This window comes from Sorex fumeus, unplaced genomic scaffold (genome assembly GCF_029834395.1).
Source record: "Sorex fumeus unplaced genomic scaffold, SorFum_2.1 ptg000028l, whole genome shotgun sequence".
Classification (NCBI taxonomy): Eukaryota; Metazoa; Chordata; class Mammalia; order Eulipotyphla; family Soricidae; genus Sorex; species Sorex fumeus.
In genome coordinates this window covers 11,395,767-11,421,232 of record NW_026606085.1, presented here as the reverse complement: position 1 = coordinate 11,421,232, position 25,466 = coordinate 11,395,767, and the positions used below count along the sequence as shown (strand labels likewise).

The 25,466-nt window shown below is 47.5% G+C and overlaps 1 protein-coding gene across 1 annotated transcript; it reads left to right on the top strand.

The window, feature by feature from the left end:
- The first annotated feature begins 1,162 nt into the window (after positions 1-1,162).
- Positions 1,163-25,317, top strand: MMP7 (matrix metallopeptidase 7). Its single transcript, XM_056114816.1, has 6 exons — positions 1,163-1,285; positions 4,618-4,844; positions 5,418-5,566; positions 9,299-9,430; positions 11,605-11,805; positions 24,947-25,317. Exons 1-6 carry the CDS (start codon positions 1,163-1,165, stop codon positions 25,315-25,317), a joined length of 1,203 nt encoding a protein of 400 aa, XP_055970791.1.
- Positions 25,318-25,466: the final 149 nt, after the last annotated feature.

Genomic DNA, 25,466 nt, shown 5'->3' with positions numbered 1-25,466 from the left:
CCAGTTTCCTCTTTGGTAGGAATGGAGTCATTGCAGTAGAACCTCCAGATTATGGGTCTGAGATTCCAGTTACGTGTGCTGTGGCCCAAACCACTACTCCCCGTGGCTGGTCAGCCTTGGCCAGGGTGATTGAAACCGAAAGATTAGATGGCGTGAGCTTCAAGTCAGAGGTGTAGTTCTGGGAAAATTTATTACTACACGTCAGTGAAATATAATAACTAGGTTAGATGAATAATCAAGCCGAGGCTGGAAGGGTTTTTTTGTTTTGTTTTGTTTTGTTTTGTTTTTTCATGAAATGTAAGAAGAGGAGCAGTACTGACCACTAAGAAAAATCCTCTGGGTTTCTGTTTTGGTGTTTTGGCTACACTTGGCTGACTCAGGGCTTACTCCTGGCTCTGTGCTCAGGGATCACTCCTGGCTATGCTCAGGGGACCATAGGTAGTACAGAGGCTCAAATCTGGGTTGGCTGTGAGCAAGACAAGTGCCTGACCCCCATACTATGTCTCAAATCCAAGAAATCATCTGTTTAACAGAAGCCTTGAAGAGAGGAATTCTCTGGGCTCTGCAAAGGACTGAGAGGTGAGGAGTCCGGCTCCAGCTTCATGCTGGCAACGGATGCGGCCCAGCCCAGTGGTTCCGGCCACCTGGCACCTCTTTTCCCTCTATAGAGCTATAGGGTGTGGGCAGTGCTCTAGCTCTGACTTAGGTGACCGGTACAGAACGTTTGCTTCATAATGTCTGACTGTGTTTGTTTTATGCACTCTTCAATGCTTTTCAAATTTGAAAGCTCATTTCAGACACGATACACAGTGTCCTGACTGACGACACCCCTCCAGATTTTAAGTTGAGACAGTATATCTGAGAAACCATCTGACTTTGTCCAGTAGATATTTTCTCTGGGTTAGATCTGTGCAGCGGACAGGGGTGGAATCTTTTGAAAGACAAATACATTATGTGCTTCCTGCCAATAAGGACATAATACTTCCTCGTTGTCATTAATGAAAAATAACACGCACTTTTAAGGTTCTGTAGATATTAAAGAGAAAGAAAACATTCAAATGAGTCACCTATTTGCACACGCAGGGCTGAGACGTGCTATAAATGTCTCGAGCTTCTGGCAGAGAACACTAGACAGACCCCAGGTCCGGACAACCTCCTCTGGATGGCAGCGATACAGCTGGCCACGCTGTGGGCCCTGTGCCTGTTCCCTGGTCGCCTGGCCCTTCCTCTGCCACAGACCCATGATGCAGGAGGCAGGAGCGAGCAGCAGAAGGAACTGGCCCAGGTACGTCACCACCCTACTCAACCGGGACCCCTCTACTCAGAGAGGCCACACGTGAGTTAATCACGTAGCTATCAGAACCTGCCCCACTCACCATAGGTGAACATCGGAATGATTTTTGCCTTCTCTGAGCTTCACATTTCTAACTTGTAGATAATAATGGGATCTGGGATCCGTCATTATCATTGGTGTTGTTACAGCACTGAATGCCTTACTGTAACACTGGTTCATCATAAACTTAAGTGTTGACTGCTACTATTTATGGAAACTAGCCATCTTTTTCAAAAAAGTTAGAGGTCAGCCTCTTAAAATGAGAAGGTCTTCTAATGGAGGGACTTGAAATGAGCAAGGAGAAAAATAATGAGAAAGACAAAGTCAAGATTATAGTTTCCCAGGCTGGGAGCCTTAGGACAGCAGGGAAGGTGTTTGCCTTGCATGATTTCCAACCTGGGTTTGATCCCTGGCATCCCATATGGTCCCCTGAGTACCATCAGGAGTAATTCCCGAGGGTAGAGCAAGAAGTCACCCCTGAGCATAGCCTGTGACCACCACAAAAAAAAAAAGGTTACAGTTTCCCAAATGCCAGCTGATGAAGATGTACAAGGCAGCAAACTCGTTTTCTTCTGTATTCAGCCAACAGAAATAAGAATCCAATGTATTTTATGCCCCACAAATCATTCTAAGGGATAAATGAAGTGCCAACAATAATAACTCGGGACTATCACAATTACAGACTAGAAGATACTTCAGACACCTAATGTCAATGAATCCTTAGTTCTATCCTTGAAATAGAAGCCAAACTTTAGCTCATTGACTTACTAAATGATAGAGGTCGGAGCCAAGGACAAGTTTTTCTGGTTTAAAACTAACATTCTTTCTAATACACTATTGTTAGTGATTATGTGTAAACAACGGAATGTTTAGAGTTCAATTTTGAGTTTAAGTTAAGCAGAAGAAAAGACAGATTTTATTTCACATTAACTTCAATTTTTTGAAAGTCTACTGGCCTGTCAGATTGAATCATATGAAATTATTTGTCTTGGGCTGGTTTTTTTTTTAACTTCCCAAAGAGCAATTTCCTCAGGTCCCAGCTAGTAGGATCTCCTCCAGGAGGAGGGACTTGCAAGAATAGTGTCCCTTTACTAGTCCTTTAACCCTTTAACTAACTCAGATGGGAGGAGGTACAGGAAATGTCATCTCAAGGGCTCAGACAAGTTTCTCTCAAAGGGGATTCTTTGAAATGTTTTAACTCTGAAAGGGACCATTATTTGTGTGTAAATTTGGAATTCCTTGAGCAATGACTAGTTGCTGTCTTGAAAGAGTCTCTGGTACCAGGATGGGAGCAAAACCATGCTCCGGTCACTGGACAAGCACCTTTGGCTGAACTCTGAGGCTAGGGGTCAGTCCCACCCAGTCTGCCTCATCCTGCAGAGAAGAGAGCCAACTTGTGACCTGCATCCCATGTGTGGCCCTCTATGCTGTTCTAATGAAATCTGCTTTGGAATTAGAACCTAAGTGAAACGTGAAACGTAGCTCTTTCCCTTACTCACACTGTAACCTGGTAGCAGTAATTGTACTTCCCTGCGCCTAGGTTCTTGCTATGCAAATGGGAATGATGCTGCTATTTGTGAAAGGGTTAAGTGGAGTGAGTCAAGTTCCTAGTACAGCACCCATCACCTCTAGAAAGGGTTTCACAGATGCTCTTGGGAAGCTGCTGCCATCTGATTTTATGCACTTTCTCTTTCCTCCAATTTTGCCTACTGGACTGCCATCTCAAATCCAGATACTTGGGTCCTCTTATAAAATTATAAAATTGGGTCCTCTTATAAAATTCCAGAGGCAGGGTTAGAGCAACATTATAGCAGGTAGGGTGTTGGCCTTGCATATGGCCAACCCAGGCTTGATCCTGAGCATCCCATATTGTTCCCTCAGCACTGCCAGGAGTAATTCCTTAGTGCAGAGGCAGGAGCAACCCCTGAGCATTGCCGGTTGTGACCCAAAGGCCAAAAAGAAAAAAAAAAAGAAAGAAAGAAAGAAAATAAAATGAAAAAAAGACATTTCCAGAGACTCAACTGCCCATGGATAGACCTGGAAGACCCACCCCTACACTTGGGTGGGGGAGGGAGGGTGTTCACGAGTCTGTGACAGGACTATCAGTAAACTCAGGACCAATTCTGCTTTCCATGTTCTGTGTGGTCCCAGAGAGAACAGTTTGTTGCTTTGAATTTTGGTTTCATTGTCTGAAGAAAAGTTACAATAAACTAAATGATTTTGCAATATTTTTCCTGACAACTAAAATTTTGAGAACTGGTTGAGCTCAACTGGCACCGTATTTCCAGAAAATCTCAAAGGGACCTGGTGACTTCTGCTCTGCCCACAGAGCCTCTGGTGCCAGAGGAGAGTGTCAACTGTTCTTAAGCTGCCTTCACAAGTCTTAAGCAGTTTCTTCAGACTATCTCTTTCATATAAGTTTGTAGGATGGGCCAGAGCTATAGTGCATTTGCCTTGCACGTGGTCAACCTGGGTTTAATTCCTCAGCATCCCATATGGTCCCCCATGCACCACCAGGAGTAATTCCTGAGTGCAGAGCCGGGTAACACCTGAGCATCACTGGGTATGACCCAAATAGCTAAAATAATAATAATAATAATCACTGTATCACTGTCATCCTGTTGTCCGTCAATTTACTTGAGCGGACGGACACTAGTAACATCTCCATTTGTCCCAGCCCTGAGATTTTAGCAGCCTCTCCTTACTTGTCTTTCCCAATGCTGCCATATTAGAGGTTCTTTCAGGGTCAGGGGAATGAGACCCGTTATTGTTACTGTTTTAGGCATATTGAATAATAAATAAATAAATAAATAAATAAATAAAGGTTGTAGGGTGTTCTCACAACATTTAATGAGATCAAAGAGAAATGGAGGGGCTGGAGTGATAGCACAGCAGGTGGGGCATTTGCCTTGCATGCGGCCAACCCGGGTCTTATTACCAGCATCCCATACGGTCCCCGGAGACCGCCAGGAGTTATTCCTGAGTTCATGAGCCAGGAGAAACCCCTGAGTGTCGCTGGGTGGGACCTAATAAGCAAATAATAATAATAATAAACAGAGAAATGGAGGCATTCTCATTCATGGAAAGGAATGGCAGTACATCTTTGTCAAGACTAAACTTTCTCATAAATCCATCTCTTGCTGTGTTCACTGACCATATGATTATCCTATCTTCAAACCACTGTTTGAACTCACAGCCATACAAAGCAAAGATGTGCAAACTCCTATGATGAAAAGAAGATAATAAAGAAAGAATTATAGACCAATTCACTCTTTTTCCAACAGGACTATATCGCGAGATTTTACCCATCTAACTCAAAATCAAAAGATGTTAACAGTTTAGAAATGAGACTCAAGATAATGCAAAAGTTCTTTCGCCTGCCTATAACTGGAATACTAAATCCTCACATCATAGAAATAATGCAGAAGCCCAGGTGTGGAGTGCCAGATGTTGCAGAATATTCGTTGTTCCCAGATAGACCTAAATGGCGTTCTAAAGTGGTGACCTACAGGTTAGTTTTGTTTGGGTTCGTTTCAGCAAAAACTATAGAACCCTCTTCTTCAAAAAAGTAGATGGGACTAGAGTGATATTACAGTGGGTAATGTTTGCCTTGTACCTGGCTGACCCCGGATTTGATCCCCGCATCCCATATGGTTCTCCAAGCACCACCAGTAATTTCTGAATACAGAACCAAGAGTAATCCCTGAGCATCGCCAGGTATGACCCAAAAATTTTTTTTAAAAATTAGGTGGGGAGTTAGGAGATAGTTCAGTGGACCAGAGGGTGTGCTGGGGGGGGGGGGGGGGGGGGTCTGGTTCCATCCCCATCACTGTGTGGCCCTGAGCACCACTAGGAGTGGTCCCTGAGCATGGCCAGATATACAATCCACCAAAAAAAATGTTGGTGATGGAGGGTGGACACTCAGGTAAATGCTCAAGGGCCACTGGGCTCCACTCAGTGCTGTGGTTTCTATGCCAAGAATGAGGTCAGGGCCTGGCCCTGTGCTTGGTCACTTGAGCTGGATCCACAACACCTGCAAACTGTCCTTCTAGGCAACCAAGCATTGTTTATTGTTTGCTGCCAGGATCATCTCCTATACTGTAGAATTATCCCATGCCATGGTGGACCAGTTAGTGGCCAAGGCCTTGGACATGTGGAGCAAAGAGATCCCACTGAGCTTCCAGAGAGTCAGACGGGGAAATGCTGACATCATGATTGGCTTCGCCAGGGGAGGTAAGTGGGGAATGCACCATACAAGTGAGCCAATGGGCCCTTTATTTCCCTGTGTTATCCTTCTCACAGGAGAACATTCAAAATTGCAAATATATATGAGCATGTGTCTGTCTCTCTGTCTGTCTGTACACATAGAGATGTATTACACAGAGCCACATGCTACTCTGTTTTCTAGTCTGTTAATCTAAAGTCACTTTTTATAGTGGAGGAAAACGATGGTCCATGAGCCAAATTCAGCCCACTCTCTGCCTTTCTAAATTAATATTTATTAGAACATAGTAAACGTCTTTCATATACCTATAATCTATGAATGCTTTGAAGCTACACTGGCAAAAATTAGTAACTGATAGAAATAATGAAGCTTACAAATCCTAAATTACTTCGTATCTGGCTCTTTATAGAAAAAGGTTGCCAGACCTTGTGTTATACCATTAATCATGAAGATAGATACATAAAGATTATTGCAGACTAATACTATATTCTGGGATTGTTTAAATATATCTAACATCAATGGTAAACTAAGAGAACTTAAAACTTCAAGGCCCAGACAGATAGTATAGGGAGTAAGGTTTTGCCTTGCTTCCTCAGCATCCCAACATGTCCCCCACACTAGGAGTGATCCCTATGTCAGGAGTAAGCCCTGAACACCACAGGGTGTGATCCAAAACCAAAACACACATACATACACACACACACACACACACACACACACACACACACTCTCTCTCTCTCTCTCTCTCTCTCTCTCAAAAAATAAAAGATAATTTAAGGCATCAGGTAGTTTCTGAAAAATGGGACACCTTCTTTCCTTAAAAAAAAAAAAAGAGGACAACCAAACTCTTCTTATAGAAAGAAAGTATAAAATGGGAAACTTTCATATTAAATGACTTAAGGGGGGAGGAAATATGACTTAAGGAGATATAACCCATATTCTTGGCACAAGCCTCAGGCAACCGCAAGAGAATGTCTGAGTTCGCAAAGCAGTGAAGGAAGCGATAAAGGAAGACCTCAAAGAGAGAGGAGCAGCAGTTCTGGCAGAAGCTGGGAAAAGCATTCACAACACTCGCCTGTCCTTCGCCAACTACAAGACCAAGATGACTGGCCTCCGATGTCCTGATGGATCTATCACATCTTCCAGAAGGGCAATGGAGAAGATTATCCATGACTTCTACTCAGATCTCTTCGATAGCCATGTCCACCTGCCCACATACCAAATTTCACTGGATGGATATGTTGTTCCCAACATTCTCCCTTCTGAAATCCAACATGCCATTTCATCGGTAAAGAAGCAAACAGCACCCAGCCCAGACAAAGTCAGACCCAAACACCAGAAGAACCTGCCGTCAGTACTCATCAATACACTTGCTCGGCTCTTCACACACTACTTGTCTGAATGCAAGGTTCCATCCCAATGGAAAACCAGCAGGACTGTACTACTGTACAAGAAGGGAAACATCCACGACATTGGCAATTATCGCCTGATCTGCCTGTTGTCTGTTGTCTACAAGCTGTTCACTGGAGTCATCCTGAATACGATAGGCAGAACACTAGATGAAGGACAACCATCCGAGCAAGCCGAAAAGGTTTCCAAAAAGGATTCAGCACAATTGACCATATCCACACGATAACCAAGCTCACTGAGGTTTCTCAGGAGTCCAAGATGCCACTGTCTAACGTTCATTGCTTTAAAGAAGGCCTTTGATTCTGTTCAGACTGAAGCAGTCATCGAAGCCCTAACCAAACAGGGAGTTCAAACTCAATACATCAGGATCCTCCGTGAGCTGTATTGCGGATTCACTACCAGGATCTCACCATTCTACAGGGAGGTGATCATTGATGTCAAGAGAGGGGTTCGGCAGGGTGATACTATTTCACCAAAACTCTTCAGTGCCACCCTCGAGAACGTCATGTGACAACTGTAATAAGAAGGAATAGGAGTGAAGATAGATGGTCAGCAACTACACCACCTCCGCTTTGCTGATGACATTGTTTTAATAACACCAAACATTAGTCAAGTGACACAAATCCTTGCCGACTTCGACCGTGAGTGTGGAAAGGTCGGACTACAGCTGAATCTTACGAAGACAATGTTTATGAGAAACGGTCTCGTTCCTGATGTTCCATTCTCTCTCAACGGGATGAACATCTCCGAATGCAACAGTTATGTGTACCTAGGTCGAGAAGTCAACATGACGAATGACCTGGCACCTGAGTTGTGCAGAAGGAAGAGAGTGGCTTGGAACACCTTCAAGAGCATCGAAGAAATAGCTAAGAGGATGAAGAACCTCCGATTCTGGGCACATCTCTTAGATTCCACCGTTCTTCCTGCATTAACATATGCCTCAGAGACCTGGACCCTACGAAAACAGGATGAGAACGCTATTCAGGTCTCCCAAAGAGGAATCAAAAGAGCTATGCTTGGAGTACCACGCTTCACTCAAATGAGAGAAAGAATCTGGAGTTTCAGCCTCTGTCGACAATCAAGAATCAGGGATGCTGTCTCATCTGCCAAGGCGTCAAAAATCAGATGGACTGGACACGTAATGAGATTTGGAGATGACCGCTGGACTAGAGCCATTACCAACTGGATTCCACGAGACATCAAAAGATCGCGTGGCCGCCTACCTATGAGATGGTCAGACTTCTTCATCCAGACTCTGAATTATCGGTTTGAGGTTGTTAGTGTTCCTAGAACAAGCAGACGCCATTGGGCTACACTAGCATGCGACAGGGATGGATGGAGACATTACTGGTGCCTGCTCGAGCAAATCAATGAGTAACAGGATGTCAAGTGATCAAGTGAACCCATATTCTTGTGTAGCTTTAATTGTGTTTCCATGATAAACTATTTAAGGGAAAATATTGGTCAACTGGTCTGTTCTTACTGCCAGAGGGGCTGTGAATAGCTGAAATTTGATTTTCAACTACAATATTGACGATGCTGAGAATTGTTATGAAAAGTACTGATAGCGTCACTCCATGTATTTTAATATCTGAATTAAGTGTGAACAGCCTGACACCAATCTGAAAACAAATAACACTGCATCACACATGAAGCCATCATCAAAATCCACTGTAAGATAGTTTGAGCGTTGTTCTCCAAGAGACCATCTTCTCTATCACAAAGAATGAAAAGCCAGCCTGGGGCCTAGGACATGATTCTGTGGTCAAGCACAGGCCTTGCAAAAACAAAAAAGAAAGAGCAGCCAGATATCTTAAGCAACTTAGTGAATGCAGGACTCACACTTGCTTTCTAACCTGCCACAATCTGGCCAAGCAAAGAGATGGGTATTGCTTTGACACAACCACAGCTACCTTATTTAAGGTCCCGCATGCAGCAAGCTTTCAACATGGGGCAACAGTGAGTGAAGAGCAGTGGGTTCCTGAGGGGGAACATGTCTGTGTGTATAGCTGGTCACAGTCACTACTGGGCTCAGCTTCCTTACCTCAGTGACCATAAATTCAGAGACCAAATGGAGAGGGGAGGCGACTACTCGTGTAGTCAAACACCAGCCTTGAGTCTGATCCTCAGTTTCTCCCCTGCCCCCTGTCCCCACCACGGCACGACTGGTTTCAGCCCTGGTGGCCTCCATCCACATGGGCTGAGTGTCCCCTAGAGTGACTCCAGTGATGTTATTTCCCTGGGGCTTCACTGGCATGACCCATATTTAAGAAACGATAAGGAGGAGAGAACTTCTGTCACTAAGGGCAATAACTTATTTTTTTTTCCAGATCACAGAGACAACTATCCCTTTGATGGCCCAGGAAACACACTGGCCCATGCCTTTGCCCCAGGGCCAGGCCTGGGAGGAGACGCCCACTTCGACAAGGATGAGTTCTGGACGGACAGCACAGCCAATATAGGTATAGCAGCCCCCATCTCTTCCACCAGGTGCCCTTGGAAAAGCCTCAAATGGCCTAGACTGACTTTAATTTGGTTATTGCTTAGTTAGTAATAATCATGGAGCCCTTGGTCCCGGTCAGCCACCAAACTACACTTGAATTGCATTTCACTACAACTCCCCAGCTTCTAAATGAATGGTTGATTGATTTGGGAGTCAGAGGCAGGCACCATACTTTTCCAGCAATGGGAAATCTGAATATGACTTTCATCAACCCCCAAACCTAATGACTAACAGCCAGCCTTGAACTTGAAGTCTTTTGGTAAGAGTCAACCAACACATAATCTGTGTATAGGTTATATTATATACTGTGTTTTTACAGTAAAGTAAACCAGAAAAAGAAAATGTTACTAAAGTCACATGGAGGCAGGAATAGCTTAAGGGGTGGTGCATGTGTCCTGCATATATGAGACCTGAGTTCAATCCTGGGGTCTGTGGACTCCCAAGCATCATGTGGGGTGACCCTGGTGGTCTCTGCACCAACAACCATGAGCCTCAACCCCCAATACCAAACTGCCTGACCCAGAATCACTGGGACTCGCTCCTGGGCTCCTACTGCTGTGGAGGTCACTATTAAAAAAGAATAAAAAAAGAAGAAAATCCTACAGAAGTGAAAATACATTTATTCATATTGATCTAAGTGGTCCCAGCTGTTACTCAAGAGTCCACTGTATAAAAGACTGTGGATCTCAGGTCAATGTCAGTTTCCAGCTGCTCCATCTCTGCCAGCTGCCCGCTATGGCTGTGACCAGGTGACCTATTGAGTCTCCATCTCCTCCTCAGTGAATGGGATATAAAAAGTCCCACTGCACAGCATTGATGTTTGAATGGAACAGCACAATGCTTGGCGCACACTCATAATCCAATACATTGCAGCCTGAAGTATCTTCCCCAAATAAGGTTTTAAACTGAATGAGAAAGAAAAGCTGCAACTGTGGTAGTTAGGAATCACATGCAATTCTGGAATTATCCACTATTGTTCAGAAAGAAGTCACAGCATAGCCCAGCCCACCGCATTCATTTCCTTATGAAGCAGATTATAAACACATCAAAAAAGTAATGGACTGAAACCCTGGCCTAAACAATCCTAATTAGAGAAAAATTATTTAAAAGAAAAGGACTACTTACTGGCTTGGCGCAGACAGAGAGCTTTGGAATTCCCCCATGCAGCAGTGCTGCTGGGGAGAGCCAACCTCATCCATCGTGGCGAGGACCCCTTTGGCATCTTGTCTGCCTTTTCCCTTCTCCTTCCTTCCCATGAAAGGCAGACTAATGGCAGCTTCCTTCCATGGAATGCACCAAGGTTGGTAGGCGCCTCTCCTTAAAACGATTTACTTCCAAAGCCTTTGATGAGCCTGAAGGAGAGAGATTCAGTTGAATAAATCAGAAAATATGTAACTATTTTTAAAAAATCAGAAACAAAACGCAGTATTGGGAGCTGGAAAGACCACAGGTGAGGAGCTAGCCTTGCATGTGCTCAACCCAGAATCGATCCCTGACATCCCACAGGGTCCTCCACACCTACCAGGAGGAGGAGAGATACCGGAGCACAGCTAGGTGTGGCCCCAAACCCAAAACTAATGAATTAATTATAAAAAAAAAAAAAGCATTGCTCTGAGCCCATTCCAGTCTGGGCTTTCTCAAAGTCAGTGTTCTCTTTCCCCAAATTCAAAAGCAGTTTGTGGATTGGACAGTCATTAATTTATAGATAGTAGGAAGCCCTAAGTATTGGGACAGGTCTTCAACAGATGAGGAGCTGAGTCACCAAAATATCACCTGGCAGGCATGTATCAGTGCCAGGCAGGAACCAGTTCTGAACCTCATTGAAGCCAAATTTTACATGTAAACCACGGCTGATGAGCCAACAGGGGGCCAAGAGGACACCAGGGTACCAAAATTCTGCCTGGCATGTGCCCTTCCCCACATCCCAACCTCCCCACGCCACACACACATCTCCCACCCCCGTGTAAAGCAGAGACAGTAACATTAAGGCCCAATTACTCTTGGTCTCTCTTTACTGTGAAGACCACAAAACAAAAAAGAGGAGTTGAAGAGTCAGGTAATTCTTAGGTACTTATTATCCCCACGTGAGAACTTCACTGTTTTACAGTCACTGCATCTCATTCTTGACTACAGGGATTAACTTTCTGGTCACCGCCACTCACGAATTCGGCCATTCTTTGGGTTTGGGGCACTCTTCTGACCCCAACGCAGTGATGTACCCGATCTATAGCAACGGGGACCCGAAGGATTTCAAACTTTCTCAGGATGATATCGACGGCATCCAGAAGTTATATGGTAATCATCAGGGTTTCCCCTTGTCTCTGCAGAGCTTGGGTGAGGAGGGCTGGGAAAGATACTGGAAATCATATTGAAAAATGTCTTAAGGGGAGCAAGTTGAGACCTCAGCCGAAAGTTTATCTTGATACTCTGAAATATAAGGATTTGGGCTGGAGAGATAATACAGGGGGTAAGATACTTGCTTCGCATGCAGCCAACCCTAGCTCAGTCCCCGAGCACCACCAGAGGCCATTCCTGAGCAAAGAGGCAAAAATAGCCCTGAAACACTAACAGCCCATTAGCTCCCCCAAAAAGATAAAATATGGGGGTTTGTGGAAAGTCCTATAGGATAATACTTTTTAAAATGAAGAGGGGGAGAGAAAAAAGGGAGGAAGAGAGGCAGAGAGAGGGAGAAGGGAGAGAGAAGGAAAGAAAAAGAGGAAGAGAGAGAGAGGTGGGGAGAAAGAGAGGAAGAAAGAGAGAACACACTCGATGTAGAAACCAATTCAAGAAGCACTTTCTGTGTTCAGAACTGGGAATGGCCCTGAGAACCATCAGGTTTGACCCCCAAAACAGAAACAAACGCTTCCTACCACATCTCAAGTGCATAGGGCGTCAAGGAGAACCTGACAGACTCCAGTGTAGCCCCTTTCCTGAGACACCCACAGCTCCTGCAGGCGGAGTTGCGAGAAACCCACAGCCAGGCCCCAGGCTTCACAGAGACTCTGGAAGGCTAGCAGGCTTCTGCCCGCCCTCCCCTCTGAGCTCTGCTCTGGCCATGGCAGCGGGACTCTCTCAGAACTTAAAACATGGAGGAGGCAACTGAAAAGGATTCTGAGTCTGGTCAGAATTAGCATAAAAAGACTGACAAAGGGCCAGAGAGATAGTACAAGGGTTAGGCTCACTCAAGGCTCAGGGAATAGAGAGGCCCCTCATCCCTAAGCACAGTTGGGGTGCCCTGGGGTCCTCAGCCTTAGGGCTCAACCATCTCACCTGGCTGGCCGGAAATTGCAGGGAGTGACCACCAGCCCTCTGAGCACTGGTAGAGAGTTTCCTATCAAAAAATATAACCCAAGATAATAAAAGTGCATTAAATTGGACTAAGAGAAACCCTGCTGGGCATATGGCCTTGCACATGTGAGACCCTAGGTTCAATCCCCAAAACCACAAGAAAAGGACAAAAAGAAACAGGCTACTTCTAGACTAAGGATAATAAAATTTGGTTATAAAGGCAATAACTTGAAATGAGTTTATTAATACAAGAAATTATACGAACAGATCATACAAATACAAAAGAGAATTATTAAGCATGTGTGAGGTTCTGGATTCAATGCCTGGAACCAACAAAAAAAAAAGAAAAAAAAGAAAAAGAAAATTATTAGCTTCATGAACACAGATTCCCAATGTTCTTTTCGAATGAGAAAGATGCTAAGATTTCAGGGTCAAGGACTTACAGTAAACCAGGATTTCATGTGCATGACCTCATTTCTTCCGGCTAGCTGCTGAGCCATTCTGTGTCTTGGTTTACAGATTCATAATAACATCGAGAGAGCTGCAGTAGGAGTATCCAAAGCCACACGGCACTAGAGGGCCAGGGGGATAGCTAAGGATTGAGTCCAGACTCCACACGGCAGGGACGCTCAGAGACCTCCAAAAACACCCAGAGACTCCCAGAGATACCCAGAGACGGCTCCCAGAGACTACCAGAGAAGCCCAGAGATTTCCAGAGACTCCCAGAGATTCCCTGAGACAGACTCCCAGAGATGCCCAGTGACACCCAGAGACTGCCCTCTTAGCTCCAGTCATGGTTCTAGAACATTATTCTTAGGCACAGAAAGCAAGATGAGGTGAACCATGAACTGCTGCCACGAAGAAGCCCAACTAGGACCCCCAGAGACAGCACAAAGCTTAGGCCACCTCTGAGGTTTGGGTGAAACCCTACTGTGCCATTTTTCGTATTCTTAAAAAAGTAATGGAATTGTATTTTTAAAGTAAGATCCTTTTCTCTGTTTCATGTTGTATCAGAATGTCCCTGTTCTCTCTCCCTACAGGAACAAGAAACTAATATCCTAAAGAATTTGAGCTTTAGAAGAAGCACTCTCATTCCTTGGATCCTGGGTTACTGCTGTTACCTAGCCAAAGCTAAGGGGCAGCCCTGCCCTCCTCTGATCTCATCCGAGCTGGGGTCCAAACACTCCTCTCTCCAGGCAGAGTCACTGGCGCCTCTGTCATGTGTATCCCACTGTCCTGGGCAACTTGCACATGACAGGCAGCAATAAATGTTAAATGTGCACATGAAGAAAGTATTCCTCAGTGAAATGATTGATGTCTCAGAACACCATTTCTATGTCCACCGAAAACACATATGCAATGAGATCAAAAGACCAAGACCAAAAATGTAAACAAAACATCCACAGAATCGGGTTGTGTGTCCACTGCACCTCCTCACTCACTGGAGCTAAGAATGGAAGCTCCAAACATTCTAGAGAGTCTCGCCAGCCCTGACACTGCACACTCACATGGATCGTGCAACTGAGCAGAAGTAAATTGAATAATATCCTGACCCTTCTATCTTGTTAGAGGTGCAGGGATGGAAGAAGGGTGGAATGTGTATTTAGGCAAAATATAAAGAATTGGAGTTCAAAGGCTCTTTTCAAACATAAGGGGATCCCAGAGAGAACGTAGGGGTCAGACACTCTCCTTGCAGGGGTGACCCTGAGCATAGAGAAAGCCCTGAGCATTGCCAATGTGGGCCAACGCCCTGCCGCCCCACCACACACACACACACAGACACAGACACACACATACACACATGCACGTGCACACGCACACACACATGCACGCCAAAAAAAGCACAGAGGAGTAAGTCCATGATATTAGAATGAACCAGAAGTCAGAAGTCACTGAGCCCAAGTTCATTTTGTGGATAACATAAATGTTTCCATGATTAATATGAGAATTTGATGGTGACTGCAAGACAGCAATTATAGAAGAATTAGAACCAACATTTTTGCGGTCTATTTGCATTCCCGGCTGCAGCTGATGTTGCTCCCCGTCGGTTTCAATCTGCCCTGCTCCCTTCACCCTATTCCCGGGATGGTGCCTCTCCTCCCCTTTGTTCACAGTCATGGAGGACCCTGGAGCCCACCCATCCTGGCAGCAGCTCTGGGGATGCTGCGTGTCCTTCCTGCATGCAGAGATGCCTCTGAGGCTGCCTGGGTACTGGCCTGCAAGCTCCCACCCCAGCTCCCCACAGACCCCACAGCTATTGCTCTAGCTTCCGGTGGACTCTGGCTTCTTTTGGCAGCCCCTGGCAGCCATTGGCAGCCCCTGGCAGCCGTGTGCCAGGCTCTTCCGGCACCTGCACACACAGCCCCGGCCTATTTCTCAGCAGCCGCCACAGGAGCCAGGCTCCAACCAGGCAAAGAGGTTGACTATGATCATTCCCATCCGAGAAAGCAAAGCTGGCTCGGAAACAGAAACGTTCCCTACAGAAGTAAGGACCGCCCTTCTTTCCCCTAGAACTGTGCAAAGCAGACACAGGAAACCACCACTTGCACATCTGAGGCCCCGGGAGGCCAGTAAGCCTCTCCTGTGCGTCAGGCAGGTCTGGGTCAGGCGAGTGGACGACCCTGGGCGTCTTGCCCCCACGAGCGCATGCGTGCCACCCCGAATCAAGCAGCTTCTCAGCCTCCTTGGCACTCGGGACACAAGCAGAGGTCGTGCCTGATGCACAGAAATGTTTTGAGGGTTTTCTTGTTTTAGTGGGAGTTGTTGGGCCACACCAGGCAACACTTGGGAGTTACTCCCATCTCTGTGCTAAGAGGTCACTCCTGGGGATGCTCAGGGAACCATGTGGCGGCACCACCTGGAATGTGGGACCATAATCGGACCTGGACTTCTCACGTGCAACCTGACCCGCAGTGCTCTGTCTCTCTGTCTCTCTGTCTGTCCCTTTGTCTCTGTCTCTATCTCTCTGTCTCTGTCTTCGTCTCTCTGTCTGTCTCTGTCACTGTCCATCTCTCTCTCTTTCTCCCTCTCTCTCTCTTTCTCTCTCTCCTTTTGGGCATTGTGGTTTGCAATACAGATACTGATAGGTTATCCGGTATATCCCTTTACCTACATTCAACACTCAGTTCTTGTCAGGCGTGATTATTTCCAGCGACTATTGTCATCTTAGTCCCTTCTCTAACTTATTTACCAATTTTTATTTATTTTTTATTTTTTGCTCTTTGGGTCATACCTGGCGATGCACAGGGGTTACTCCTGGCACTGCACTCAGGAGTTACTCCTGGCGGTGCTCAGGGGACCATCTGGGATGCTGGGAATTGAACCCAGGTTGGCCGCGTGCAAAGCAAATGCCCTACCCGCTGTGCTATCTCTCCAGCCTCCCCGCCCCCCCCCCCATTTCTTTACTAGCTTTTGTTAGGAATGTATTTGTTAAATCATTGAAATAATAGTGACAGATTGTGTCTTACTGCTACTACTTTGAAAAATAAATACTAGTGAGGCCTTAGCGATAGTGCAGCGAGTAGGGTGTCTACCTCACCTGGCAGACCTGAGAGCCATCCCCTAAACACCTCCGGGTGTGCCCTTCCCTGCCCTCCCACTCCCCCGACCCACAAAAGAATTTGCGGTCATGTTTAAAACAGCCACACGGGGGCGCCTGTCCTCTTACGAAGCCACCATAGAGGCCCCAAGAGACCAACTGATCAAAGCCTGTTCACCACAGGACAAGTGGGGGGGGGGGGGGAGGGGGGGGCGGGGAGGGGGGGCAGCGGCGGGGGGGGGGGCAGCGGCGGGGGGGGGAGCCAAGGACATTTGCCTTGCACCCAGCTGACCCGGGTTCCATCCCCTGCCCCACAGGGGTCCCGGAACACCATCAAGAAGAAACCCCATGCACATATCCAGAAGTCTGAACACTGCCAGGTGTAACCCAAACTCCCTTCCTCTCCAATAAACGGCAAAACCAAGGAAATACAGCTGAGCCCTGTGTCACACAGGAAAGGGGGTGCCAGGTCCCCGCCCTGCCTATGTAGTGAGAAGCCTGACAGTCACTTTGACTGCCCCCAAATTCAACTGTTGACAGACCAGAGACCTTGCCGATGATGCCAATCTATCAATTGGCATTTGTATACTATTTTCTTAGAATAAAATAGCCTAGATTTTTAGAATTATGATTCTCATAAAAAAGAGAAAACACATTCAGAGCACTGTGTTGGTCATAAACCGTAAGTTTTTGGTGTGTTTACAGGAATACCCATACATAACTGAGCCCTTGCAGTTCAAACCCAGATTGTTCACAGGTGGACTCTGTATAGGAAAATTGTGGAATTTTAAAGAACGGATTTGAAATTCGGATCAGACTTAATACCTCATTAAACTCCCTCAGCTCACTGCAGTAAGGTCAATCCAGGGAAGAAAGCACTTCAGAGTAAACAGACAACAGCTTTGTAGTTCGGAGCCACTTGGGGAGAAAGCAGACCAACCTAAGCTTGCCATCAAGGTCCTCTTCCTGCCAAGCGTGGAGACAGGCAGTGAAGTTTGGGGCTGAGGATGACCAACTTGGCAATAGAAATCAGAAGGGGACAAGGGAGCACCCAGGCAGAACAAAATCAAACAGAGGCCTCTGAGGTGATGGCCACAAAGACTTCTGGAGATCGCTTTGAACAGTGAGGACAATCCCTCACCAGGGTGGGTCTTCCCCCACCACAAGGCCACCAAGGCCAGCAACAAAATGATGCATGTGAGGAAACTGCAGATGGTGGCTGGATCCCAGGCTTCAAGGAGAACAGAGTCACTTGAAATATAACCTCTGAGGGGGGAATCTGCTGATGCAGAGGGACACCAGCCTCCGTGGGGTCTGTCACAACTTCCTGAGCACATGCTACATGCCATTACATGCGTGACTGAAAGTGACACATTAGACCAAGTCTCTGTCCTCAGTGAAGGTGTGGTATAACAAAAGAAACCAATATAATAAGGCAGCGAAACGGATCAGGGCTGTGCTAGGTGCATGAGGATGCAGGTGTGTGAGGAACTGCTTTGCTACTCGAAAACACGGTGGGGGCTAGGGAGAGAGTACAGTGTCTCAGGCGCTTGCCTTGCACGCCGCCAACCTGGGCTCCGTCCCTGGATCCCTGAGACTGCTGGTGTGGCCCCCAAACAAACGAAAATAACCGAACAGTTGAAGAGCAAATGATTGTTCTGAGTGTTCAGAATGTTCTGCTCCAGCCTTTTCCCCAGAGCTCCTGCCGGTTCTTTCTTTCTCTGTAATCGGCTCACCTCAGTGACTTGTCTGGTCCAGTAGTTTTCAAAGCCACATCGAGCTACATCAAGGTCTCGTGGGAATTGGTCACAATGCATCCACCGAATCCCACTTCCAGACCCTCACGACCAGAAAGCGTGGGTTGAGGACCCGCCTGTGTCTCCACCAGCCTGCCAGGCGGTTCTGCAGCAGGGAAGGGCAAAGGGACTGACCCATGCTGTAACAGCAGCTCATCACAGCCTGTCCCTTTGCCTGTCGCCAGCTTCCCTGAGGCTTGTGTCACCTCCTGGGGACACAAGGGAGTTATCTGTGACCTCTAGCAGCAAGTGTGATCACAGCCCAGTCTGGGAGCAGGTAGTTCAGAAAACTTCATCAGACCAGGGCCCCCGTGAACACTGAACACACACACACACACACACACACGCATGCCTGACCATAGGCATAACCGAGCCATCCTCTGCCCCCGCAAACATGGGTGGCTTCTGCCTCTTTGCCAAAGAAAGCTTTAGGCTCTTTACATTCCCTTTGCACCATGAGGTGTGTCAGGGCAACCATGGGATTGCCCTGCTTCCCAAGTGAGCGACACAGAGCAAAAGCCACACCTTAGGTGCCCTCACGCAGTCCTTTTAGGGAGTTTTACAGAGGAGTTGGGGGGGTGGGCAAGGTGTACCGGCTCCTGGCCACAGCAAGCAACAACACAGCATGGCCCTAAGCACATGTGTCTGTGGGGATGCAGGGCAGTGCCCGCCCTCCCGTCCAGTGGGGATTACGGGCCCCTCCTGGGCACACAGTACCGGACCAGCACAGAAGCCATCGGCTAGGTCTGGAAACAGCCCTTGAGAAAAGCATCGTTCTGTCTGTTGAATCTAAAAACCAGACATGGGCCATAAATGCTGTATTATTTAAACTTATACTGATGATATGCAAGCCTGTATTATAGAAACAATAGTTTATTTTTCAAATAACCGAAACTGATTTTCATCACAAATAGCTTGAGAAGCACGATCCCAGAGGATTCCTCTAATTGTCTCCCTTGGCAGCGCTGGTACCACGGCATCGTCTTTACATTCTGCTTTTAATACGTTACAATATGCTAGTCTCTTTCTCCAGTATCGCCAACAACTTTATTGGCTTCAAATAGTATCTGCTTTGCTTTGCTGCTGAATAGAAAGAAATAGAAAGAAAACTAACATATACTATTAGATGTGTGCAGGGCCCAAGGAGAGGGTTTAAATAAATAGTAGCACCCTGCACCCAACCCTTCTCCACAAAAAAGCAGGAGGGTCTAGGCAGAGACAGAGAGGGGGAGAGAGAGAGAGACAGAGACAGAGACAGAGAAGGAGAGAGAGGGAGAGGGAGAGAGAGAGACAGAGAGACAGAGACAGAGAAGGAGAGAGAGGGATAGAGAGAGGGAGGGAGACACAGAGAGACAGGGAGAGGGAGAGAGAGAGAAAGTGAGAGGGAGAGAAAGAGAGAGGGAGAGAGAGAAAGAGAGGGAGAGAGAGGGACATGGCATGGAGAGGGGGAGAGAGAGATAAAGAGGGATGGAGAAAGAGAGGGAGGGAGAGAGGGGGGAAAGAGAGAGGGGCGGAGAAGGGGAGAGACTCTTGGCCCCCAAGAGGCTTGGCACCCAGCCCGCTTTTCCCTGGTGAATTCCTTCTTTGCCTCAAGATAGTTTAAGCTCCTTTTCTGTCTCACGCAACATTTTCTGCCTCTTGTATTAGTTACCACTAACACAAATCTTCAGAAAGTCACCTGCTGTGGTAGAAAGAGGAAAAGCGACAGTCGGGGAGAGCTCTTGTTTTTCCACTGGGTGATTGTGTGAGAAAGTCACTGGGACTGAACCTCCATGTGCCTTGTCTGCAGTTTGGAGACGGACAGGCAGCTCCTCCTACAGGTGGACTGGAAGGCTGGGGAGTCTGCTACCTGACAGGGCGCTCCTGGGGTTGGGGAGAGAGCACCTGAGGGAGTACAGATCCCACTATGGTTCTCCAGGGCTGCTGGGAGTAGCCCCCAATTAATTAACATTCACTGGCCCAAACAACATGAAAGCTAGATTAAACAGCCGAGCGCACAGAGACAGCATGTGGCAGTTGCCTGGCTCTCTCCCGGGGGGGCCAGCACTGGTCTCTAGCCAGGATCTGTGTCCCCCACACACACCACACACACACACACACACACACACACACACACACACACACACACACACGCATGCACATGCACATACACACATGCGCAAAACTGCAGCACGGCTTCCACGGGCTCTGGGCAGGAATGAAATGCTCAATAAGTAAAGTGAAAGGGCAGTGTCCCTCTGAGCTGACCTTGAGGAAGAGCAGCAAGGTCCTGGCAGGCAGGAGTGACCTTAAGAGAATCGAGGCTCTGGCCACGACCAGTGTGCATGCCCCTAACCAGGGTCCAGTTCCCGGCACTGCAGACGGCCCCCAAGCCCTGCCAGAACCAGGAGTGAGCCCTGAGCACAGCTGTGTGTAGCCCCCAAAACAAACAACCCAGTGAAAAAAACATAAACAGCCACACTTAGGGCCCTCCAGACCTGGCACTGCCTGGAGCTGCCTCTGAGAACGGGGGATTTCCCGTGAATGGGCCCATCTTTCCTTTCACAGTTAACGTTTAGTGGGGGGGGGCCTGAGAATACAGCGACCGACCGCCAGTGCTGGGCCGTCAGAAACAGTACGGATTACACAGGGACCTCCAGGGCTGGCCATGCAGCCCAGCACCCCAAAGAGACGGCCCCACTTCCTGTTGTTATTTTTACATTCCCTTACTTTCCCTCTAATGCTGGAAAATGCAGAGTCTCTCTCTCACTCTCTCCGTCTCTCTCCATCTCTCCTCTCTCTCTCTGCCTGTCTCTCTCTTTGACTCTATCTCCCTCTCTCTATCTCCCTCTATCTCCCTCTCTCTATCTCCCTCTCTCTATCTCTCTCTGTCTCTCTCTCCCTCCCTCTCTCTTTCCTTCCCTCCCTCCCTCTCTCTGTCTGTCTCTGACTCTCCTCTTTCTGTCTCTCTATGTCTCTATCTCTCTGTCTCTCTGTCTCTCTCCATCTCTCTCTCTCCTCTCCCTGCCTCTGTCTCTGACTCTCCTCTCTCTGTTTCTGTCTCTCTCTTTGTCTCTCTCTCCCTCTCTCTCTCTCTTTCTGTCTCTCTCTCCCTCCCTCTCTCTTTCCTTCCATCCCTTCCTCTCTCTGTCTGTCTCTGACTCTCCTCTTTCTGTCTCTCTGTGTCTCTATCTCCATCTCTCTCTCCTCTCCCTGCCTCTGTCTCTGACTCTCCTCTCTCTGTTTCTGTCTCTCTCTTTGTCTCTCTCTCCCTCTCTCTATCTCTCTCTGTCTCTCTCTCCCTCCCTCTCTCTTTCCTTCCCCCCTCCCTCTCTCTGTCTGTCTCTGACTCTCCTCTTTCTGTCTCTCTATGTCTCTATCTCTCTGTCTCTCTGTCTCTCTCCATCTCTCTCTCCTCTCCCTGCCTCTGTCTCTGACTCTCCTCTCTCTGTGTTTCTGTCTCTCTCTTTGTCTCTCTCCCTCTCTCTATCTCTTTCTGTCTCTCTCTCCCTCCCTCTCTCTTTACTTCCCTCCCTCCCTCTCTCTGTCTGTCTCTGACTCTCCTCTTTCTGTCTCTCTATGTCTCTATCTCTCTGTCTCTCTGTCTCTCTCCATCTCTCTCTCCTCTCCCTGCCTCTGTCTCTGACTCTCCTCTCTCTGTGTTTCTGTCTCTCTCTTTGTCTCTCTCTCCCTCTCTCTATCTCTTTCTGTCTCTCTCTCCCTCCCTCTCTCTTTCCTTCCCTCCCTTCCTCTCTCTGTCTCTGACTCTCCTCTTTCTGTCTCTCTGTGTCTCTATATCTCTGTCTCTGTCTCTCCCCCCCCTCTCTCCCTCCCCTGTCTCTGTGTTGGCACCTGGATTGACTTTGCCTTTCTTGCCTTGTGCTGACACGGCTGAGTTCCCAGCATCCATTGCTGCTGGACCATGCTCGGCCTCGTGTTTCCTCTCTAATACCACATGACATCAGTGCTACTTATCATTCTAATTCGATGGTTGTGGGAACCCAGACAAGCTCAGGAACTGGCTGCGGCTTGTAGACAAAAGAGGAGGGGACAGACCAAAGGCCAGCTGGGGATGTGGGGGGCACAATGCCCAGGCAGCCAGGCAGCTATGCCCCTGTCCCTGTTGCTTTGGGCAGTGGGAGGGATGTTTAAGATCCTTTTATCAAACAAACTTCCCCACATATTCTGTGAGGACCCTGGGACCAGTGTCAGCTTGTGGCCTCTGCTCCACGGTTAGAAGTGGCAGAAATAAAGCCCAAATGCTGAACTTTATGGCACTGACCAACAGTATCAACCCACTACACCTTCCTAGCCTGAAGGTGGATGTGTAAGTCCAGGTAAATAAACCCTCTGAATAGTTAAGTATGAACAGATAAAAAGTGTTTTCTTTATGTAGACTTTCAGCTAGTTGAAGATGTTTTTCCTGACAGACACATGTTACTGGCGTTTTATGATTTACAGCGAGCAAGAAAGCTAGGCCAGAGAAAAGAGCAATTGGAACAAGTACTCTGAAGCAGTGATGAGTATTTACTAGGTTGGATCTCAAGCCACCGCCTTTTTGTCACGCCAAAGGGTCGCGGGGCCCAGCTAGTTAACAAGAAAAGGTTTTTCAAGCCTCAGTAAAACTTCCTTCTTCCACTGAAGGAATAATTATAGAAAATAATGTAGAAATAAACCGGACTGCCCTGAGTGCAAATGTGAATTTTCACTTCCTGGGCACAGTCACGGGAACCACCCTCCCCCCATGCCGCCCAGCAGAGGGGGGGGGGAACCCAAACCAAGAAAGATGAGACTTTCATTTACCTACACACGGACAAAAGCCAACAGAACTTTTGCCTGGCACCAACAAGGAGGGAATCTACATTGCAAAGGGCACTTACAATTTTGGCCAAATGCTTAGAAATAAATATACCGCCATCGACTAAACCATCTCACTTCTGAGAACCTGCTGCTCAGAATTACTCTCAGCACACTGCTGGACCCTAGATTAAAGCTGGCAGCCATCTATGTGAGCAGAAATCAGAGATGCCCTTACTGTGTGCTCAAAGCATAGTTTTACCGTGAATTATTTCAATATTCTAAATGGATTGCAAATATTACACAGAATAAAGCATAACTAGATGGACATATGCAGGAAAAAACTGATCACAATGTTATCAAATTAAAAAGTGAGCTTTTATCTCATAAAAGTTTAAAAAAACAGTGTAGTATAAGTGAGGGGGGAAGCCTAGTCCATGTTTCAACAATCAAATAAATGTATGCACAATTATAAACCAAGGGTAAATCTGTCCAAGTTGAGATAAAGAAGCATTAGCTAACAGTTAAGTACACATCAATTCTAACGTTAACATGTGCTCAGACAAAAACAGCATCAACTCCAAGTGAAAACAAAGGGTGGGACAGAACCAGCCTGGGCTGACAGGAAACAGCCTTTTATGTGCTTCTCCATATTGTTGAAACCCCTTCGGGCGTGCATGAAATACCTCTGACGTTTTTTCAAAAAACAAAACAGGAAAATGAGACTTGAAAACTAGTTTTTAAACAGCTGAATATTCTGGGACATCGCCATCAAGCTTTAAGGATCTTTCATGACCCCCAGTGCACAGTCCGTTACCCCCATGGGTGTCAATCACAGAACCTGAACTCAGAGGCCGCAGTGGCCCAGAACGACCCCCCGAAAGAAACTAAATGGGGGAAATTTCCATCGCCACTTTTCTTTCAAGAGCCTGACAACCCAGCATGGGGATCTCCAGGCAGAGTAGCTCCGCAGTGGGGACACAGGCCCAGCATGCAGGGAAAGAGATTAATGAGGCCAGCTGGGAGGAGGCAGGAAGCAGGGCCTCTGGGACGAACACCCTAACCCCTAACGTTGGAGCTGACTCACCAGCCATCCAGTGGAGGAGATGGACAAGTTGCGGCCAAGTTTCCCGTGTTTCAAGAAGAATAAGAAACCTGAATTTTTTTAGCTTTTCCATTGTTAGCAACTCTTTTTTTTTTTTTAAATCTTAAAAACTTCATTGGTCAACAATTCAAAAATTGATCAAAACACCCTTGTGACTGGATCTGGCTCACAGCAACACTTGGGTGCGGTGGTCTGTCTTTGCAGAGTCCCGGAGAAACAACCTTCACAGCCCCCCCAGTATCCTCCTGCCCTGGCACATCAGAACAGAGACACTAGAGCAATGTCTCATCAGTGACTTAAAGAGCTGGAGCACAAGGCCCAGCCCTGGGCAGGATCCCTCCCAGGAACAGCTTCCCAGCACCCCTGTACCCCCCCAATACTCATTAAATCCTTTTTTGACTGCAGTAAAACATAGAAATCTTGCTAATTTTAGCCCATTTAGGGCTCCCGGCAGTTCTGAGGACCCAGATGCCTCTGCCGGTGACACTGGGCCAGCAGTGCTACAATGGTTGTGTCAGGGCCTGGCTGTGCCCACAGTCACCAGGGCCAGTCTGAGAGCCTGGGGGTCCGTGAGGGGTGGGGTGAGTACTCCAGTCCCCTGATGTCACTCAGCTGCATGATCTCCCGAGGCCCAGCAGCAAGTTTATGTATATACAGCAGCAGTAACTTACAATGCTGTGCAACTGTTACTAATCTTTCCAAAACCTTTCCATCACCCCAACATGAACTCTTTGTACCTATGAAACAACTGCCACCTGGCACCTAATAACCTATTTTTGGTCTCTCTGAACCTGCTCGCTGTAGGCATGTCACATAAATGGAAGTGCATGATATTTGTCCGGGTTTATTTCCTTTCCATAATGTTTTCAAGGTTCATCCAGGTGCACAGCAGAGTCTCTGTTCCTTTTCATGACTGAGTAATGTTTCATCTCCTTTGCCCGCTGGTATGCTGATGGACTGTTTCATTGGCAGATCAGAGCCAACCTGAGGAGGTTGTCCTGGTGCGGAAATCAGACACCAGAGCAGACCTGCGCGTCGGCTGCAGTTCAGGCAATCAGGACCTGACAATTGTCATCTTATCCCCCACGTTTCCTCAGTGCCCACCTGGTGGCATGTGTGACTTCACCCCAGGCTCGCACATGCGGATGTCCAGGGAATGTGGAGGGAGCGGGAGGGGGCCTTTCAGAACCAGTACCTCTGTGCAGGTGCACCAGGAGCCACTGAGCCCGGATTCACACATGGGGACACAATGGTCCGGGGAAGTTCGCAGGACAACGATTTCCCAGCCCAGACGCGGCTCACCCCGGCCACGTGCAGTTTGCTGCGTGTCCAGGAGGCAGTGACCCGGCTGGCCGAGCTCCCGGCCGGTGGGATGAGAAAGGCCCACCCTGGGGCCAAGGGCGCGTACCGCAGGCAGGGCTCTATAGAGGTTCCATCTCAGGCCCCATCTGGTCCGGCCAGGAGTGACCTCCGAGGGCAGGGCCAGAGGGAA

Coding starts and splice junctions, on each gene's coding strand:
- MMP7 (XM_056114816.1), top strand. CDS start 1,163: ATGGCAGCGATACAGCTGGCCACGCTGTGGGCCCTGTGCCTGTTCCCT. Junction 1,286..4,617: donor AGCAGAAGGAACTGGCCCAG/GTACGTCACCAC, acceptor TTTTTCCAACAG/GACTATATCGCGAGATTTTA. Junction 11,806..24,946: donor CTTGTCTCTGCAGAGCTTGG/GTGAGGAGGGCT, acceptor TTTCATTGGCAG/ATCAGAGCCAACCTGAGGAG.